A 17,820-nucleotide genomic window follows, 5' to 3' on the forward strand; every position below is an offset into this window, starting at 1 on the left:
CAGCAACAGTATGAAATAATAAACTAATAAGGCAGCGGTTGGCAAACTGCGGCTCGGGAGCCACATGCGGCTCTTTGGCCTTTTGAGTGTGGCTCTTCCACAAAATACCACGTGCGGGCATGCATGTACAGTGGGATTGAAACTTAGTGGCCCATGCGCAGAAGTCGGTATTTTGTGGAAGAGCCACACTCAAGGGGCCAAAGAGCCACATGTGGCTCGCGAACCACAGTTTGCCAACCACTGAACTAAGGTAATGTCTAAGCATTAAATGCAAGAGTAACAAGAAATACAGAATCTATTAAGGTTTTAAGAATAAACTATAGACTGGCAAGGGAGAAAAGTCAAAGGACTGAAGAGTAATAATAATGCCTCAAAATGTTGGAAAACAAAAACAACCTGATCAAAAGCAAGAGTATGATTTTAGACAGGTGATGATAAGAGCTTTCAAACTGAAGCATCATCCAGCAATGAAAATAATTTCAAAAAATTACTGGTTCAGAAAGTTCAATTAAGAAGGTATTATAAGCCCACTTGGCAAGTAGACCCAAACCATGTTCTCCAAAACTCTCTTTATTAGCGATAAAGATAATATTTCAATCTAAAAAAAAAAAAGACAAAAAACAAAAACCGCTGAACTAGACCCAATTGGAATCATGAAAATGGATGATACAGAGAAAAGATACATACAGTAAGAATGGAGCCTTCTTAAATACTAGAAGACAGGTGAAAGTAAGAACAAGAGACAGAACCAAAACTGTAGGAGTTATCCTTCATTATCATTTCTCTCTTCCTCTCTCCTCCACTCTATCACTAAGCTCCATCTACTCTTTTAAATCACTCAAACTCATCTTTCCATTGTCAACATCTGATTTAAGGACTTTGTTCTCTTGGGTTCCTGCAAAAGCTTTCCAAAAGATCTATCCTTTGTTCCATTCTCCACAATACTGCCAGAGTAATAATTTAAAATACTAATATAATCACACTGATGCCATTTTAATAACCTGATTGTTATTTAACATGAAAGGAATGAAAGGGGAAACCGAACAGTATAGGCATGACATTTGTTCAGTTTTGCCAAAAAGCTTCATTTAATACTCCAAGTTTGTTCGCAGCTCATTGACTGGGGAAGGGACTAGATCAGGGGTAGGCAAACTTTTTAACTCGAGGGCCACAATGGGTTCTTAAACTGGACCGGAGGGCCGGAACAAAAGCATGGATGGAGTGTTTGTGTGAACTAATATAAATTCAAAGTAAACATCATTACATAAAAGGGAACGGTCTTTTTTTTCAATAGTTTTATTCATTTCAAACTGGCCGGATTCGGCCTGCGGGGCCGTAGTTTGCCCACGGCTGGACTAGACAAAGGTAGTTTAGACACATTCCCAGTAAGGTCTGAGGGAAGTGGGAAAATACTTGCCTGTCAATCACAACTGAAAACAACTCGAGGCCAAGGTGAGTGTGGCCACTGCAAGCTTGGGAAATCTAAATATATAAACTTCTAAACAAAGAAAGCTCAGCCCTTCCTCTCTCTCACACACACACACACCAGCCCTCTGGGGACTCCTGCTGCAGGAGGTTACGCTGTACCCACATGGCACAAGGCCATGTTGGATTCCACACATGGACTGATGTATTTTAATCTGGCCTGAATGCTGAACCACAATCGGCTGCAACATTGAACAGAAACTTTGGACACTGCCTTGTTTCTGATTCTGCTGAAATCCCAGCTGCCCCTCTTCCAGGACTGGCATGGGGGAAAAGAGACACTGGAACTAGGGAAATATAACTCAACCCCAATAACACCTTCTTCCACATTTCATCCTCCCGTGGGGGCTTCTGAAAATGCTTCTTTCAGCGGCACCCCCAGGGCCTCACTCCCACTTATGTCTGGGAAGTCTGGCCCTTTAATTCCTCTGGCATCAACACCTCTGATTTGCTAAATTTCACTGGCTCCCCAATCTTCAGTTATACAAGGCCCTTTAAGACAAGACCTCTATTTACTTCTCTAGATCTTCTCTTCTACATTCCAGTCTTGACTCCCAAATAACATAAGTTTTATTTCTTACAAACTGTTATCTCTAGACATTCTGTATGGGAAACACTGGAGTACACTAATTAAAAACCTCTAATTGCCCCCAAAATAGACCCAATGAAGTATCATCTCTAGAGATGTGACTAAGGAATCACACCAAGTGCCTTATAACCAGTGCCCACTCTTTCATCCTCTTAGCTGACCATGCCTAATTGTTTCAAAAGATTCAACAGTCTGCATAACATTTCTAACAAGTCTTCCCTACCATTCCTTCTCTTCCCCACCTCCCATCTCCATTGTTCCAAAGCACCCAACGCTTACACCACTATTATAATGGAGTATTTACTTGTCAACTTCCAGCCCCCTTCCACATCCCCACCTACAAAAGCTGTTTACTTAAGGAGGCAGCCAGCTTAACTAGCCACTGTACCATGGCCCAGCATAGAGCCTTACCATATTAGGCACTTAAGCAAATTAAATCAATGCAAATACTTTACTTTGTTTTCAAAGAATGAAGATATACCTTCATCTGCATCTGTTGAGTCTCTTGATAACTGACATGCATTTTGTTTTGAAATACATTATGTTCCTTTTCTAATGTTCCAATCCGATCTTTCATCCTTGCTATAACCACATTGCTTCTTTCTTTCTCTGTCATCATTTCCTAGAAGAGTAAACCAGAAAAAATATTATGAAAAATGTGTCATTAAAAATATACGTACATACGACTCTAATAAGAAAACATTTTTAACATCAACAAAAATAATGTCAGTAAAATAATCATGAATTCTGAAATAAGTACTTAAAAAGTAAGGTCAAAGGTTAAAAATAAAAACACTATCATCTGCATCTCACCTTCTCTTTACACCAATTCCCTCATAAACACTGTTCTGTTAATTCTTATTTCAAATGCACTTTTTGGTCTAAGAGTTAGAGCTGAAACTGAAACAAATCCTACCTTTTAACTTGATAAGAAAGAACATTTTAAAAGCAAAACAGTTCCCCTGGCTGGGTCGCTCAGTTGGTTAGAACATCGTGCCGATACCAAAGTTGTCAGTTCAATCTCCAGTCAGGGCACACACAAGGAGAACCAATGAATGCATAAATGGGTGCAACAACAAATTGCTGCTTCTATCTCTCTCCCTCTAAAATCAATCAATAATCAATAGATTTTTTTTAAAAAAAAAAAAGCAAAACAGTTAATTCTCTATAATTTGTAGGTTCTAGCTCTCTTTTAGGGTACAAAAAAAAAAGGACTGGAAAAAATAGCATAGAAGAGGAAAAAAGAAGCCTCTTTCCTAGGGAAAGAAATTGATATGTTTATAGCAGAATGGAAATTTGGAATAAGGGAAAAGTAAAAAATCAGAAAGCAAACTTTTATTATCTTCCTAAGTCAAATCTTAAAAGGGTGGTTTCATTTTGTGTTGCAAATATTATGAACTTCTAGAACAAATATTAATTATCAAAGTAAAAAAAAAAAAAGCCAAACAATTTTAAAGTTATCTGCAGGTATGATCAGCCCATGTCCCTGCTATAAGAAACTGACAAAATTTACGATTTTTATGTAATTTATGGTTGCCCAAAAGAGTTAGTTCATTTACATTAGGAAATTGTTATACTGATATAAAGGACTTAGGAAAAAGTATTCACATCCTAAGTGTACAGCTCAATGAATAACCAAAAAGTAGTTACCTTATTAAATTTTTTAAATACAGTCAGAAAAATATAGCAACATAAAACTATATTAAAGTTTCTAATCTTAAGCAAATGATTATTTTAGTAACTTTGATTAATCTTAATCTGACCAAGTTTTTCCAATGACATATTTATTTCAAATTCACATAAAGAATTTTATATTCAAATAAGGCCATGCTCATGTCATGAAGAAGTTCTGTGAATGATGCAGAAATAAACCTCATTTTACTCTACTGTATTTAATTCCTAAAAGGTGAAATAGTGTTTCAGAAGGAATGAGACCACATTTTCTACTGACTTTCAATTATGTTCTCAGTCTACATAATATTTTTGAGATTTAATTGACATAGATTATATTAATTTCAGGTTTACAACACAATGATTCATTATTTGTATATATTGAAAAATAAGTCTAGTTAATATCAACACCACACAGTTGGAAATTTTTTTTCTTGTTTAAGAACTTTTAAGGTCTACTCTCCTAGAATCTTTCAAATACACATTACAGTATTATTAACTGTAGTCACCATGCTGTACCTTACATCTGAAAGTTTGTATCATTTAACATGATTTTTTAAAGGTCTTTCTTTACCTCTCAGAGTAAAATTTCCAGGGCTTGAAGAACTTCAATGATTAGAAATTGTAAATTTTTATAATTTAAACAAAATCACACTGAGTTTTGTGTTTCTATAGAGAATAATTTAAGTCAGGTCAATTGAACAATGTCCAAATGTCCAAATGCTTCCATTATTTTGAAATTAGGATATCTATAAGTACTGTTATTTTAAATTCATAATTCAACTGTAGGCTATAAATAACACAAAAGAGTAAGACCCCACCACCAAAACTATAAACGAAAATGACTTTTACACAAATAATTAACTCAGGAATTGTGGACAATTTCTAAAATCCTTCACTGATTCTGATTCAAAAAGTATATCCTTTAGCCTTGGCTGGTGTGGCTCAGTTGGTTGGAGCATCATCCTGCACACCAAAAGGTGGGGGGTTCAATTTCCGGTCAGGGCACATACTCGAGTTTCAGATTTGAATCTGGTCAGGCATGTGTGGGAGACAACGATCGATGTTTCTCTCTCACATCAATGTTTCTCTCTCACATCGATGTTCCTCTCTCTCTCTCTCTCTCTCTCCCTCTCTCTCTCTCTCTCTCGATGTTTCTCTTTCACATCAATGTTCCTCTCTCTCTCTCTTTCCCTTCTTCTTTCTAAAATCAATAAAAAAATACAATAGCCTTTGCTTAAAGAAAAGTATATCCTTTAAATGCAAGAATGTCTTCACCTGGGTTAACTGCTTACACCGATCTTTCATAGCAGCAGCATCTTCCTTCACAGCAGCAAGTAATTTATCTTTCTCTTGAAGCTGATGTACAAGTACAGTCAATTCTCCTTTACTTGACTACAATTGAGAAATCAATACAGTATTAGTAGTATTTAAAACAGGCTAATGAAAATGAAATATCTAGATCAAGTGTTCTTAAGCCAATACAGAGTTCACTAATACATGTAAGTAGAATGACTGCCAACTACTGGTAAGTAAAATATCATTCAGAAAAGTCACTGTATCAGTATATATTCTGATGCACAAAATAGGATACATATTAATCAAAAAAACATATTTTTATGGAGAATTATATAGGTCTTCCAGTTTTTAACCATGAGTCAATATAGCAATCTCCCCTTCCTCCTCCTAAAAAATCAAAAGAATAATATGAAACCAAAATGCACCAAAATGAAAGTCATCTGTAATGTCAAAGTCATCTGTAATATCAGGAAAGATTGCCAAAAGCAGTGGAAATCAAACACAGGTGCTCAACAACCCTGTCAGAATATACCCAAAACTACAGAAGTGCCATGGGTGCTTAGTTCTCTGAAGTTAATAGGCATATCCTGAGAAGTAAAACCAACATCTCCCATTTGACATCAGGAACAAGTACAAAGACAGAAGGTAGAAATCTTCTTGGAAGAAGGTCTCAAGAAGCAGTATAAATAAAAAATGAAGAAGAAATCATACAAACTTTACTCAAAGAAAGCAGCTATAGTGAGGCATAGTCAAGGGAGATTCTCTAGTGAAACTCTCTATAAAGAAGATTTTATCTGGGAAGAAGGAAAGGCTAAAAGAATTCAATCACACAAACAGCCCAACGAGAACACCCCTCAGTGGAAGAGGAGTACTGATCAAAAAGAAATAAAACAGGGTCTATACAAGATACAAGAAAAAAAAAAGGAAAATAATAAGAAAAAACAAATGGCAAGAAGAAAAATCGCCAGAAAAAGATTGTCAAAGAGTGGACAAAAATTGTAATTAAAATATATCACCATGATTTTTAAAAACCTGGTATTAACAGTCATTTCTGGAAAAATAAGAGCAAAGAACAGAGCTCAGAGAAAGAGCTCAGAGAAAAGACCAGACCACAGAAGGAGATAAAATATGAGCTGGCAAAACCCAAAGCAGAAGTAAAAGTAACACCATCTCAGAAATATAATCCAAATAGAAGCAACAAACAGAAAAAGAAAGACTGCTAAAAATACAATGAGACAGAGTACAAGGTGAAGTAAATAAAAAGAAGCAAATAAACCAAAAGCTTTTTTTTAGAATTAAAATAAATATGAAAGATTAAAGACAACAAAGAAGATCCAACATATGCTTAATTGATACTCATTATTTTACTTATTTTTAAGGGACACTGAATCTCATTATTGAAAAGACATGCTTTATCCCAAGTAATATTAATAAAGGAGTCAATGCTCAGACATATTATAGTAAAATTACTGCTAAACTTCAAAGAAGCTGAATCCCTGGATGTGTGTACAGTAGGGCATATACTGGAAAAGTCCAATAAATAATAAAAACTTGGCTGACTGCCCAAACGATGTTTTTATTGTGAGTATAGTTCAACAAAAACACATGAAAAGAGTGCAAAATTCAGGCAGGTCTCAGATCTGTATCCAGCAATTTGAATGTAGAGAATAGTAAAGCAAATATGAAAATTTCTCAAGGAAAGAAAGTGACATCCAGAAACATTATACCCCACCAAATTATCATTCAAGTATAAAGATGACAAAGAAGCATTTAACTTGCCAGAATTTGGGAAATATAGTTTCCATGAGCCCTTCTTGAAGAAATTCCAGGAAAAACAACTTCAGGCAACCAAGAGATGAATACAGAAGCTATGGCAAAAGAACTGGTATCAAGCTTTGAACCCATCATTAAACTGTAGAATTAAGACTAAAACAAACATGAGAATTATAGTCACAAAAGAAGCAATAAATATTAGAAGTACCTGATAAACAAATGTTATAATTAACAAAAGCTAGGAAAGAAGAGAGAAGATAGGAAAAAACTTAAGTAAGCAGATTTCCTCCTATTATATAACATGGGGCCAAAACAGTTAATAATTTAAAGTTGAAAAATTACATTATTGAGGCAAGTGTATTTAAAGGCCAATACTAAGAAACTAATTAACCTATTAACTAAGATAATCAAATACATCTTTAAAATTTTTTATGGTAATCACATTAACAGTTAACATATTTTGAGCAATTACTGTAGGCTAGGAACTCTAAGCACCTACTACATATCTCATTTAATTCTCAAAACCTGATTATCATTCCCATTTCAGAGATGGGAAAACTGAGGCACCGAGGTTAAGTAACCTATCTAAGGCCACAAAGTTCAACGTGGCAGAACCCAGATTTGAATGCAGGAAATGTAACTCCAGGGCCCAAGATGTTAACCTACACTCTAAATATACAGTACTAGTGTGGTATAGCTTAAACACAAGTCATGTGCACCCACACACACAACATAATACCTCCTCTCTAATTATGCAATCTCTCTTCCCCAACCCCTAAAGTTTCAATCCTCCCTAAGCACCTGTGATCCCACTGTCTCCTGATATGTCTCCTTCTCCTTCTTTGTGGTGGCTTTCCCTGCCCTTTAAATGTTAATGTTTCTCATTCTTTAACTTTCTTATCACTCTTTACATCCTCTCTGCTTTAATATACATCCACCATACGTATTGGTGATAATACATTAATTGCCTAAATCACTTCCATTGAAATCCTTTTTCAACTCCAGAGAAATAAACATATATTCAATTGTGAAATGATTCTATCCATTTAAATGATCCAAAGAATACCTAAAACAACTTCCTAAAAAAAACAATCCTCTACTCTCTCTTCCTCTGCAAGTGTTCACAAATACCATTATCACCACAATCTATCCAGTTACTCAAGAGCAAAACAAGCATTCATTCTAGAGGACTCTTCTTTAACCACCATATGTAATTAATCAGCAAGTCTTCTAACCCCTCTATCTATACCCTATGCCTGTGCAAATGCTCCTGCATTTATCTTCCCCCTTTCTCTCAAGTGGTCTTTATAAGATTGAGGATTCATTTACATTTGGGACCTTGAAATCTATTAAAAGGTCTGACCAAGACTCAGTTTCTCTGACAAAAAAGGAAGAAATTAAACTTACCTAGTCTTTCCCTGATACAGTGGACCTACAGGGCACTGAGTCCCTTCTGATGAGAATAGAACCACTCCAGAGAAACCCAGAGCATTCCAAGGAAAGGGGGAAAAAATGTAGTTTCAAAATACTTTATGTCAAAACGCTGTCTTTAGCAGTCCCCAATTCCTCCTTGGCCTGCCTAAAATACCTACCCAGGGGAGTTTCATTTCCCACCTACTCACTAAAGTGCAACACTGTTTCAAACAATAAAATGACTACTCTTTTTTATATATACTTATCCAATTAAAATGAAGTACATCAAGTGACAAATTCATCAATAATTTCAAGAATGTTCTTTGCAGCAGAATAATCTGATTTTGTATCCAAAGTCACATAGAGTTATAACACTTACTCTGATTACCCTCAAACACCTTGTTTACTCTGGGCCATTGCTGATACCATATGAAGACTATCCAACAAGCACTCTACATTGTAAAACGCCATAGGTTTATAAAACACGTTATCAATAGATACTTACAAGCATGGACAGACTTATAATGCTAAGTAAATGTTACGACAAAAAGTCCAGAGAGTTATGAGAAACAACAGTGAAAACTATTTGGACGGGGAATTCAAATTATCTTTATATGAGGAAAGGATATTTAAGTGGAGATCTGAAAGAAGCATTAGCCAAGGGGAGAAATTGGGAGGTTAGGGGAGTGTGGGCTGTTGGGACAGTCCAAATAGAAGGATTGGTATGCTCTAGAGCAGCAGTTCTCAACCTGTGGGTCGCGAACCCTTTGGGGGTCGAACGACCCTTTCACAGGGGTTGCCTAAGACCATCGGAAAACACATATATAATTACATATTGTTTTTGTGATTAATCACTATGCTTTAATTATGTCCAATTTGTAACAATGAAATTGGGGGGTCACCACAACATGAGGAACTGTATTAAAGGGTCACGGCATTAGGACGGTTGAGAACCACTGCTCTAGAGCAAGGGTGGGGAACCTTTTTTCTGCCAAGGGCCACTGGATATTTAGAACATCATTCGCAGGCCATACAAAATTATCAACTTAAAATGAGCCTGCTATATTTGGTCAAATACACCCCTAATGCCTTGGCAGAGCCAGATCAAATTATTTCTGGCTGGACATTCCCCATCCCTGCTCTAGAGGAACCAGAAGAGACCTAGAATAGGTGAAATGTAGTGAGTGACAGGGAAAATGCCATGAGGTAAGGTTAGAGAGATAGACAAAGTCCTGCTAAGGAATTTGGGTTATATTCTAATTGCAAAGAGAAAGACACCTAAGGGTTTATAAAGGTCACCTTGCAGTTGTATTAAAAAAATAAATTAGAGGACTAACAGGGAAAGCAGAAACATTACCTTGGAGACTATTGAAGACAATCAGGTGAGAAGTGATAGCTTGGATGGGGTAGGGGGTGGGGGTGGGGTGTGTTTAAGAAAATATGGAAGCCACTCAAGGTTTTAAAGCAGATAACTAGTGCTTTTTGGGGGGTAGGGGGTTTAATGTGTGTGTGTTTAGAACAATTAAGGCTACATCAAATAATGAATACCAGAAATTGTGTCATCTTGTGTTACACAAGTAACACATAAAAACTTGTCACCTTTCCCAGTATAACATAGTACACATAATATAGTGAGCAAGACTCATGAGGAATTAAATATTAACTCCACAGATTTTGTTTTTGTGTTGTTGTTTCCTTACTTATTTTAGTCATAGCAATGATTACACTATCCAAATAATTTATTTATTTTACAAGGGTAATACTATATACATGCACAGACAACAATAACAAATTCCCAGGTTTTTGAATGGTGCTATCTTCAGTCACAAAAATATTCCCTATATGCTATCCAGAAATCACCTGAACTTGCTTTCAATACTTCCAATTAGAAGATAGCAAAGTATAACTTAGCCATGAGCCAAAAGACTTTAAAGTGAAATAAATCATCTTACTTGTAAGCAATTTGGTTTTGTCAAAGCATCTAATGACACACACACCTAAGTAAGTGTACTGATTAGTGTGGGTATATGAAATAACTTCTAAGGGCATTCTAGAACTTCTAAATGTGGCCATAAACTTTGGGGTATAAAGAATGGAAGTAGATGATAATTTATTGCTCTAGCAAAAGTTTTGCTTGGAGAACTTCTAATCTGCTTCCACATATGTTCATAACCAAAAATATGCTTACCTTCTTTAAAGCATCCTGTATCACACCAGACTTCTCCTTTAGCAGGTCTACAACACAAAGGGCTTCATCTTCAGAAAATATCATAGTCTTCAAGGACAGAATAAAATCTTTAAATTTCATTTCAGCATTTTCTAAAAGCAAAACAAAACAAAATAACATTTGGTGGCATTTAAAAGACACAGTAACTTCAGTAAAGCAAGCATCAAGAATTCTTAACCCAGAAAATAACCAAGACAAAACAGACTTATATTGCGTCAAACAAAAATAAATACTCTAGTCAAGAGAGAGCAAGTGTTTAAGCATCTTTAATGTAATATGGAATGAATTACATTAACTGACAATTTGCTCAAACTGTACAATACTTGGTTCATCTACCAAGACTGCAATTTAAATTCAAAAATTTAATACTAAGGTGCCAATATGCCCTCACTTTAAAAACAAAAAAATCACTCAAGTCTCTAGGATGTAATAGCATCTATACTAGATATGTTCACAAATATTCTCATTTAACCTTAATACTCATGACATATAAACCAAATTTTAAAGGTGAGAAAATAAGATCGAGGATAATTATTAAAAGGAAATCTGATTTTTCAAATACATACAAGGAAATCCCAGCATTTAGAAAAATCCATGTATCAGACATCTGACTCACCCATCTCAATTCCTCGAGTGCTCTCATATTAGGCATCAACTTACTCTTCCTAAAAGCAACTGCCACCCATTAGACCGGAAAAAGCCCAGGGCTTTTAATATTTCAGCTACATTATTAAGTTTAAACAGGCATTGTGTGCATGTGTGGGGACGAGGGGTATGTGAGAACTCTGTACTTTCCACTCAACTTGACTGTAAACCTAAAACTACTCTAAAAAAATTAATCTATTAAGAAATTAACCAAAAAATAAAAAAAATTAACCAAAGAACTTAATGCATATATGCATAACCCATGGACATAGAGAATAGTGTGATAAAGGCCTGGGGGCAAGGGGGGCAGGGGGATTAAGGCATGGGAGTGGGTGGGGAAGGGTGTCAATGGGGGCAGAAACAGGGGGACATCTGTAATACTTTCAACAATAAAGTTAAAGTTAAAAATGATAATAAAAATAAAAGGTGATTGTGAATTAGCATAGAAATCTTGCATAAGACAATCATAGAAGGGAAAAGATCACCAGACACCAAAATAGCTGTGAGCCCTTGCTCAAATCAAAGCCAGTGTCCAAAAACTGAGGTTGGACTAGAAAACTACCAATAAATCCTTTACTACAATATTCTATTAGTCTTTTGTGATTCATTGCTTCTATGAGAAAATGTACTCAATTCCATTAGAACTCAAAAATGTTTTTTCAATACAATAGATTGCCTCATTCTGTATGTTACCTTTATCAGTTTCCACCCTCAGTTTTTTAGCCCCCATTTTCTGGATTCCTTCTACTTGGTTAGGTTTAATCAGATCAATAACCTCTCTCTTCACCACAGGACTTGAGTCTGCATTATCCATCAAAGGAATATAAGTAGTTGCATGAATAAGAGGTTCATCTACCAGGACTGCAATTTAAATTCAAAAACATTATAATTAGTATTTTTTTACAGCAGTAAATATCATGTAAGCACATTTAAGTTTAATGATAAATGCAGTTATTTTCAAATCTCTAATACTACCTAAATTTGGCTTTAAATTTCTATTTTATCATTTAAAAAGTCAAAACACAGTACCAGTTCAATATTATTTCACAGTAAACATTTAAATCATCTAAAAATTTGCAGCTTATCTCTTTCTAATAGTACCTGAAAATTTCTTCTTATACATCCTTTACATTTTAGTTGGTTCTCATTTTTCTTCTGTTTTAAGAATCCATTTACATTTAATTAATGCTCAAGAAAAAATTAATTTTTCTTTGATTCTTTGTTGAATGTGATAATTTCTAATTGAGTTCCTCTGACTTGCTAAGTACACAAATCAGTCAATGTTTCTTCTAGATATCTTCTTACTTCTAATAGTATGCCTCCAATTTCTGTGGCACATCTTACTACATTGGTTAAAACTTCCAGAACAACATTAAAAGTGGAGGAAGAGCTATAGCCAGTTTGGCTCGGCTCAGTGGATAGAGCGTCGGCCTGGTCGGCCTGGTGACTGAGGAGTCCCGGGTTCAATTCCGGTCAAGGGCATGTGCCTGGGTTGCAGGCTCGATCCCCAGTAGGGGGTGTGTAGGAGGCAGTTGATCAATGATTCTCTCATCATTGATGTTTCTATCTCCCTCTGCCTTCCTCTCTGAAATCAATAAAAGTATATATTTTTGTATAAAAGTGGAGGAAGAAAGCCTCCTTACTTTGTACCTAATTTTAATGGGAAAAACTCTATGAGTATGAACAGTAAAGTCTCCTGTTGGTCAGAGATACAAACTTCCATATTTATATGGGAATCTCTCTATATTCCTACGTTTTGAAAAAATTGGGCATGCATAGTTCTTTTACTTAAAACGTAAAATTTAATGTTATGAAATGTTTTTGCATAATATTTTTTATACCTGATTGCTTGATATGTGTTGTAATTTTAATGCAAATAATAGAATTTAATTTTTTCCTTTTTCAATTTTACTATTTTGTAGCACTAGTTGATAACACGGCCCAATATTACTTAAAAATTACTGTTTAAACTACATAAATTTCAGTTAAGTTTCTCCTGGATAACTCTGTACATATAAAAATTGCACTACCACATTTAATTGGATGCTTCCCATATATACATGCAAATTATATTCAGGAAATAGTTGGGAATATAAAGTAATGACAGATCAAGCTAATGTTATCAAACATAATCCTTAAGTGATATTAAAAAGTATAAATATTTCAGGAATCCTTTTCTTCCAAAAAGTTTGTATGCCATTTACACTATTTTCAAAATGTAGTTCAGCATGAGAATATATTTAAACTATAAATACTTCTTTATCACAAACTTATACCCTGCCCATCTGTCAAAGTACTACAAACCCACAAGGCTAAAGAGAACCCTGGACTCACATTAGTATTAAAGCTATTAAAGTATACATTCAACTGGAAATTAAAGAGTATGTGAAGTCTCTAGGGTCCTTATCATAGTGTACTGCTATAGAATTAGTATTTATAAAATATGTATCTACACATTTCACCATTTTCTGTCTTTTGTTTCTTTGATGAAACTTTCTTCTTTCCTGATCCACTTTCTTGTTTAGTCTCTTGGTGGAGGGGTAATGATTCTTGCTTTTTTGAAGGTACCATAAGAGTTTCCACCTTTTTATCCTGATCATCTTTATTAAAAATAAATAAAAAATCATATTAAAAATAAAGGAAAATAATCAGAAAAGATACAATTGTTAATAAATAACTCAAAGAATGCTTTACCACCCAAATTTAAGCTCTGATATATAACTTCCACTAATAACTTGTCATTGTAGCTTTCTTACTTTGCTACACCTGCTCTTTAATTTCATCAAGAATTCTAGCACTTGCTCCTTCTTTTAAATCCCATTTTTCAGCCATTCCTAATGTACCATTTCTTCTGTGACTACTATAGCTGAGTCCCTCAACTTAACTTTGGAAAGCAATAACCTTTTTGATATAGTCTGCCTATATCAAATACTGTCCCATGTAATTTATACTACCAAGTTCGACCAAAGATGTCTTTCTAAAACATAAATCTGACCATGTAACTAACCTACCTGAAAGTCTTCAACAATGGCTAAACTATCACAACCCAGCTCCTTAGCACAGTATAGAAAAGCCATCATGAACTAACCACTGCATATCTTTTCAGCTTTGTTTCCTACCACTCCCTACTCCTCATATTTCACGGTTCAACAATACACTGCATTCTTTTTTTGGTGAGGATGTTTTTTCATTGATTTCATAAAGTGGGAAGCAGGGAGTGGGAGGGAGAGAGTGGGAGGGTAGGGAGAGGAACATTAATGTGAGAGAGACACATCAATTGGTTGCCTCCCACACACACCCTGACTGGGGATAGGCATCGAACCTGCAACCCAGGTATGTGCCCTTGACAAGGAATCAAACCCTCGATGTTTCCATGCTTGGGCCGATGCTCTAATCACTTATACCAGACAGGGCAATACACTGAATTCTTATACCTTTGTGCCTTTACACATGATATTCTACCAATCTATATATATAAAACCATAATATGCAAATAGACCGAACGGTGGAACAACCAAACAACTGGTCGCTATGACATGCGCTGACCACCAGGGGGTTCACGCGGAACATGATGGGCATCGGCCGTGGCGGGATGGTGGAGGTGAGTGGGGCACCAGACCAAGGCGGGGCACTGGTTGCTGTCATGAGGCAAGCCTCCGGTGGTTACTAAAAATTCTTTGCTCCCCTGCGCTGCAGTCCCACCCAGCGCTCGCACCTGCTGCTGGTGCAGGCCGCACTCACACCCACTACCGGCACGTGGCACCGGCCCCTATCCCTCGGCGCCATCAGCGGGTACAAGCACGGCTGCCAGCCCCAATCGCCTCTCAGGGCTTCTCCACCTCCCCTTGCTCCTGAGAGGCGATCAGGACCGGAAGCTGTCTCTCGCACCTACTGCCAGCAATGGCCCTGCTCGCTCCCACTGCTGGCACTGGCCCCAATCGCTCCACACCATCAGCGGGTGCGAGCAGGGCCAGCACTGTCACCGCGTGGCAGCAACAGCAGCAGCAGCAGCAGCAGCAGCGGCAGGAGCAGGGCTGTCAGCAGAGAGGGGACCAGGGGCCACAGCAGGAGGGGCTGGGCAGGGGCCTGGAAGATCGGCCGAGACCCACCCCTGTGCCCACCGCAGCCTCGCAGCACACAGTGCCTTTCAAGGTGCACGAATTCGTGCACTGGGCCCCTAGTATGGAATAAGACCCCACTATTTGCTTGGTGACATGATTCACCCTGGAAGACCCGGCTTAGGCACTCCCTCCTCTGTAAAGCTTTTTTCCCCTGGTCTCCGTAAATATTTGTTTAGACCTCTGTACTTCTTCTATACTTTACACATCTCTTATATAAATGACATTTTATTATTGGCTTATATGTCCTTCTCCCCTCTTCTTGTAATACCCTATCCCCAGCCCTTCCCAGCCATCCAAATAAACTAGCTAGTATTTACTCAACCTTTTAGATTAATTTCAGTCATTATATGAACTAATTGGCCAAACAGAACTCCTAAACTGGTTTAGATATGCATAGATCATTATAGGTAACTTTTTATTTTATAATATTTACTAGAGGCCCGGAGCACAGATTTGTACACCAGTGGGGTCCCTCAGCCTGGCCTCTTGCAATCCGGGATCCCTCAGGAGATATCGGACGCCGGTTTCAGCCCAATCCCCGCAGGCCAGGCCGAGGGAACCCACTGGTCCATGCACCGGACCTCTAGTATGCATATAAGATCTTTGGTTACTCTCTTCCCGCCCTCCTCCTTCCCCCTCTTCCCTCTGAGATTCATCAGTCTGTTGCATGTTTCTATGCCTCTATTTTTGAGCATATGCCTCCTGGTGGTCGAATGGTCAAACGGTCGCTTAGGCTTTTATATATATATATAGATGTTTGTATCTACAGCTAGAATGTAAATACCTTGAAAATGCACAATTCATCTCTGTAGTCCTGGCATCTAGTATAATGCCTACCATAAAACAGATGTCTACTAAATGTTTGCAAAATCAATCAAGAATGAAAAGATATATCTAATTTATCTTTTCATCTTTAATTCTTATCACACTGATTAGACAGCATTGATTGAAATAAGTAAGTTTCTAACTGCTGGTACTTAAAGATCCCTTGTGGTGTTAGTAAAACAGTTTGATTTTATGTTTCTATTAAAGGTCTTTCCAATACTTGTAATATGAAGTTTAATTTTAAATGCTGTTTTATGATCAATACCAATTATTTCTATCAGCAATTAATGTTAATGAAAGCAAACACACAGTAAAAAGGATAATGATTTCGTTTCAGACTCAGCATTTAACATTTTGTATGCACATCTAATACTTTATTAGGTGTGAATTTCAAGCTCTAAAGTTATTAAAAACAAATACTATCATCTAATAAAGTTAAATAGATTATAATACCGCTTCCATTTTTAGACTTCTTCTGTCCTGGTTTCTTCTTTGAGGCAGCTGTTTCAGAGGGGGGTGTGGGCTGTTTAGTAACTGGGACAGGTTCTACTTTTTTGCTTGGAATCTTTGATACATCACTTTCTTTGGTGATCTGCTCTTCAAGTACAGGCTTGTGTTTCTTTTCCTTCTTTTTTCTTTCTCTAACACTACTAGAAGTTTCAACCACATTCAGTGGAACAGGTACAAGTTGCTCATCTTCTACAGCCAAGGCATCAGATAATTTAAAGTCCCGGGGTACACTCTCAGAATCGGATTCATGAAGGTTCCCATTCTGGATTTCTTTCTTTTTATTCTTTTTCTTTTCTGCCTTCTTTTTATCTGTTTTGGTAGGAATAAGCTTTTGTTCTCTCTTCTGTTTTGCAAGAACTTCATCATATAATGTTTCTTTCATGAAAAGCCAGAAGAAGAGGAATATTACTGTTATAACTACTGAAGGAATAAGAACAATAAAATATGTTGACTCATAAAATTCCATCATGCTTTTGTTAATGTGATCCTATAAAGCCTAAAAGAGAAAGAAAAAAAAAACTTAGTCTTATAAAAATTAAATACACAAAACCTCTGCTCTTTCAAGTGGCATTTCAGATCTAACCTGATCTATAAATCTAATCAGGTTAGTTGTTTAAATCACATACTTGATTACCTTGCCAAGTACAAGGTTCAAATACACTATGGAAGAAAAATGTGTGGTAATTAGAACAAGTGTAACACATCCTTCCATTTTTCAATCATGTGAAAAGATGCTAATAGGAGGAAAAAAACTTAAGACATCCATTTTTCCCCCAAATATCCACCTTTAATACTTCATTAGTACTTTTATTGTACAATATTCATGAATATTATTATGTATGGAAATAAAGTGGTATTAACTACTATCAACACAATGGGTATTAACTAAAAGTACTACACTCTTAATAATAAAAAAATAGAGGTGGTTCATTACTCCTTTTAGAGAGTGGAGCCCACTCACAAACTGCTAGCACCTTTATTCTACCAAATAGTACCTATGTCATAAGTTTGAGAGAATGAAATGATACTGTACATAAAGTATTTACAGAACCTTAGAGCAAATAAGCACTCCAATGTTACCCATCACTTATGTAGCAACTACTAAGATCATATAAACAAGGCAAATGAACCTCAGGCCAGTTAAGTAAGATAGTAAGTTCACACATACATTAAGTGGCAATAATCAGCAAAGCCACAATCAAACCCAAGCTCTTCAGATTCCTTGGCACCTATGCTCTTTTCACTACATCATACATTCTATA

General features: G+C 36.4%; 1 protein-coding gene across 27 annotated transcripts in view; it reads right to left on the bottom strand.

Annotated features, from left to right (window-relative positions):
- KTN1 (kinectin 1) overlaps positions 1–17,820 on the bottom strand; it is a gene marked incomplete at its 3' end in the record, with an annotated part of 104,099 nt that overhangs the window by 80,141 nt on the left and 6,138 nt on the right. For 13 of the 27 annotated variants that reach the window (XM_081113510.1, XM_081113503.1, XM_081113502.1 and 10 more), the window contains exons 2-7: positions 16,502–17,054; positions 13,556–13,702; positions 11,796–11,963; positions 10,419–10,549; positions 5,024–5,140; positions 2,556–2,696 (exon numbers count right to left, since the gene is read on the bottom strand). In XM_081113510.1, the coding sequence (XP_080969636.1) occupies positions 2,556–2,696; positions 5,024–5,140; positions 10,419–10,549; positions 11,796–11,963; positions 13,556–13,702; positions 16,502–17,027 (1,230 nt within the window). In that variant the 5' untranslated portion in view covers positions 17,028–17,054. Of the gene's footprint in view, positions 1–2,555; positions 2,697–5,023; positions 5,141–6,823; positions 6,913–10,418; positions 10,550–11,795; positions 11,964–13,555; positions 13,703–16,501; positions 17,055–17,820 lie in introns of all 27 variants that reach the window. The other 14 variants (XM_081113511.1, XM_081113505.1, XM_081113504.1 and 11 more) reach the window with 2 other exon arrangements.

This window comes from Myotis nattereri (genome assembly GCF_964212035.1).
Source record: "Myotis nattereri genome assembly, chromosome: 1".
NCBI classification, from domain to species: Eukaryota; Metazoa; Chordata; class Mammalia; order Chiroptera; family Vespertilionidae; genus Myotis; species Myotis nattereri.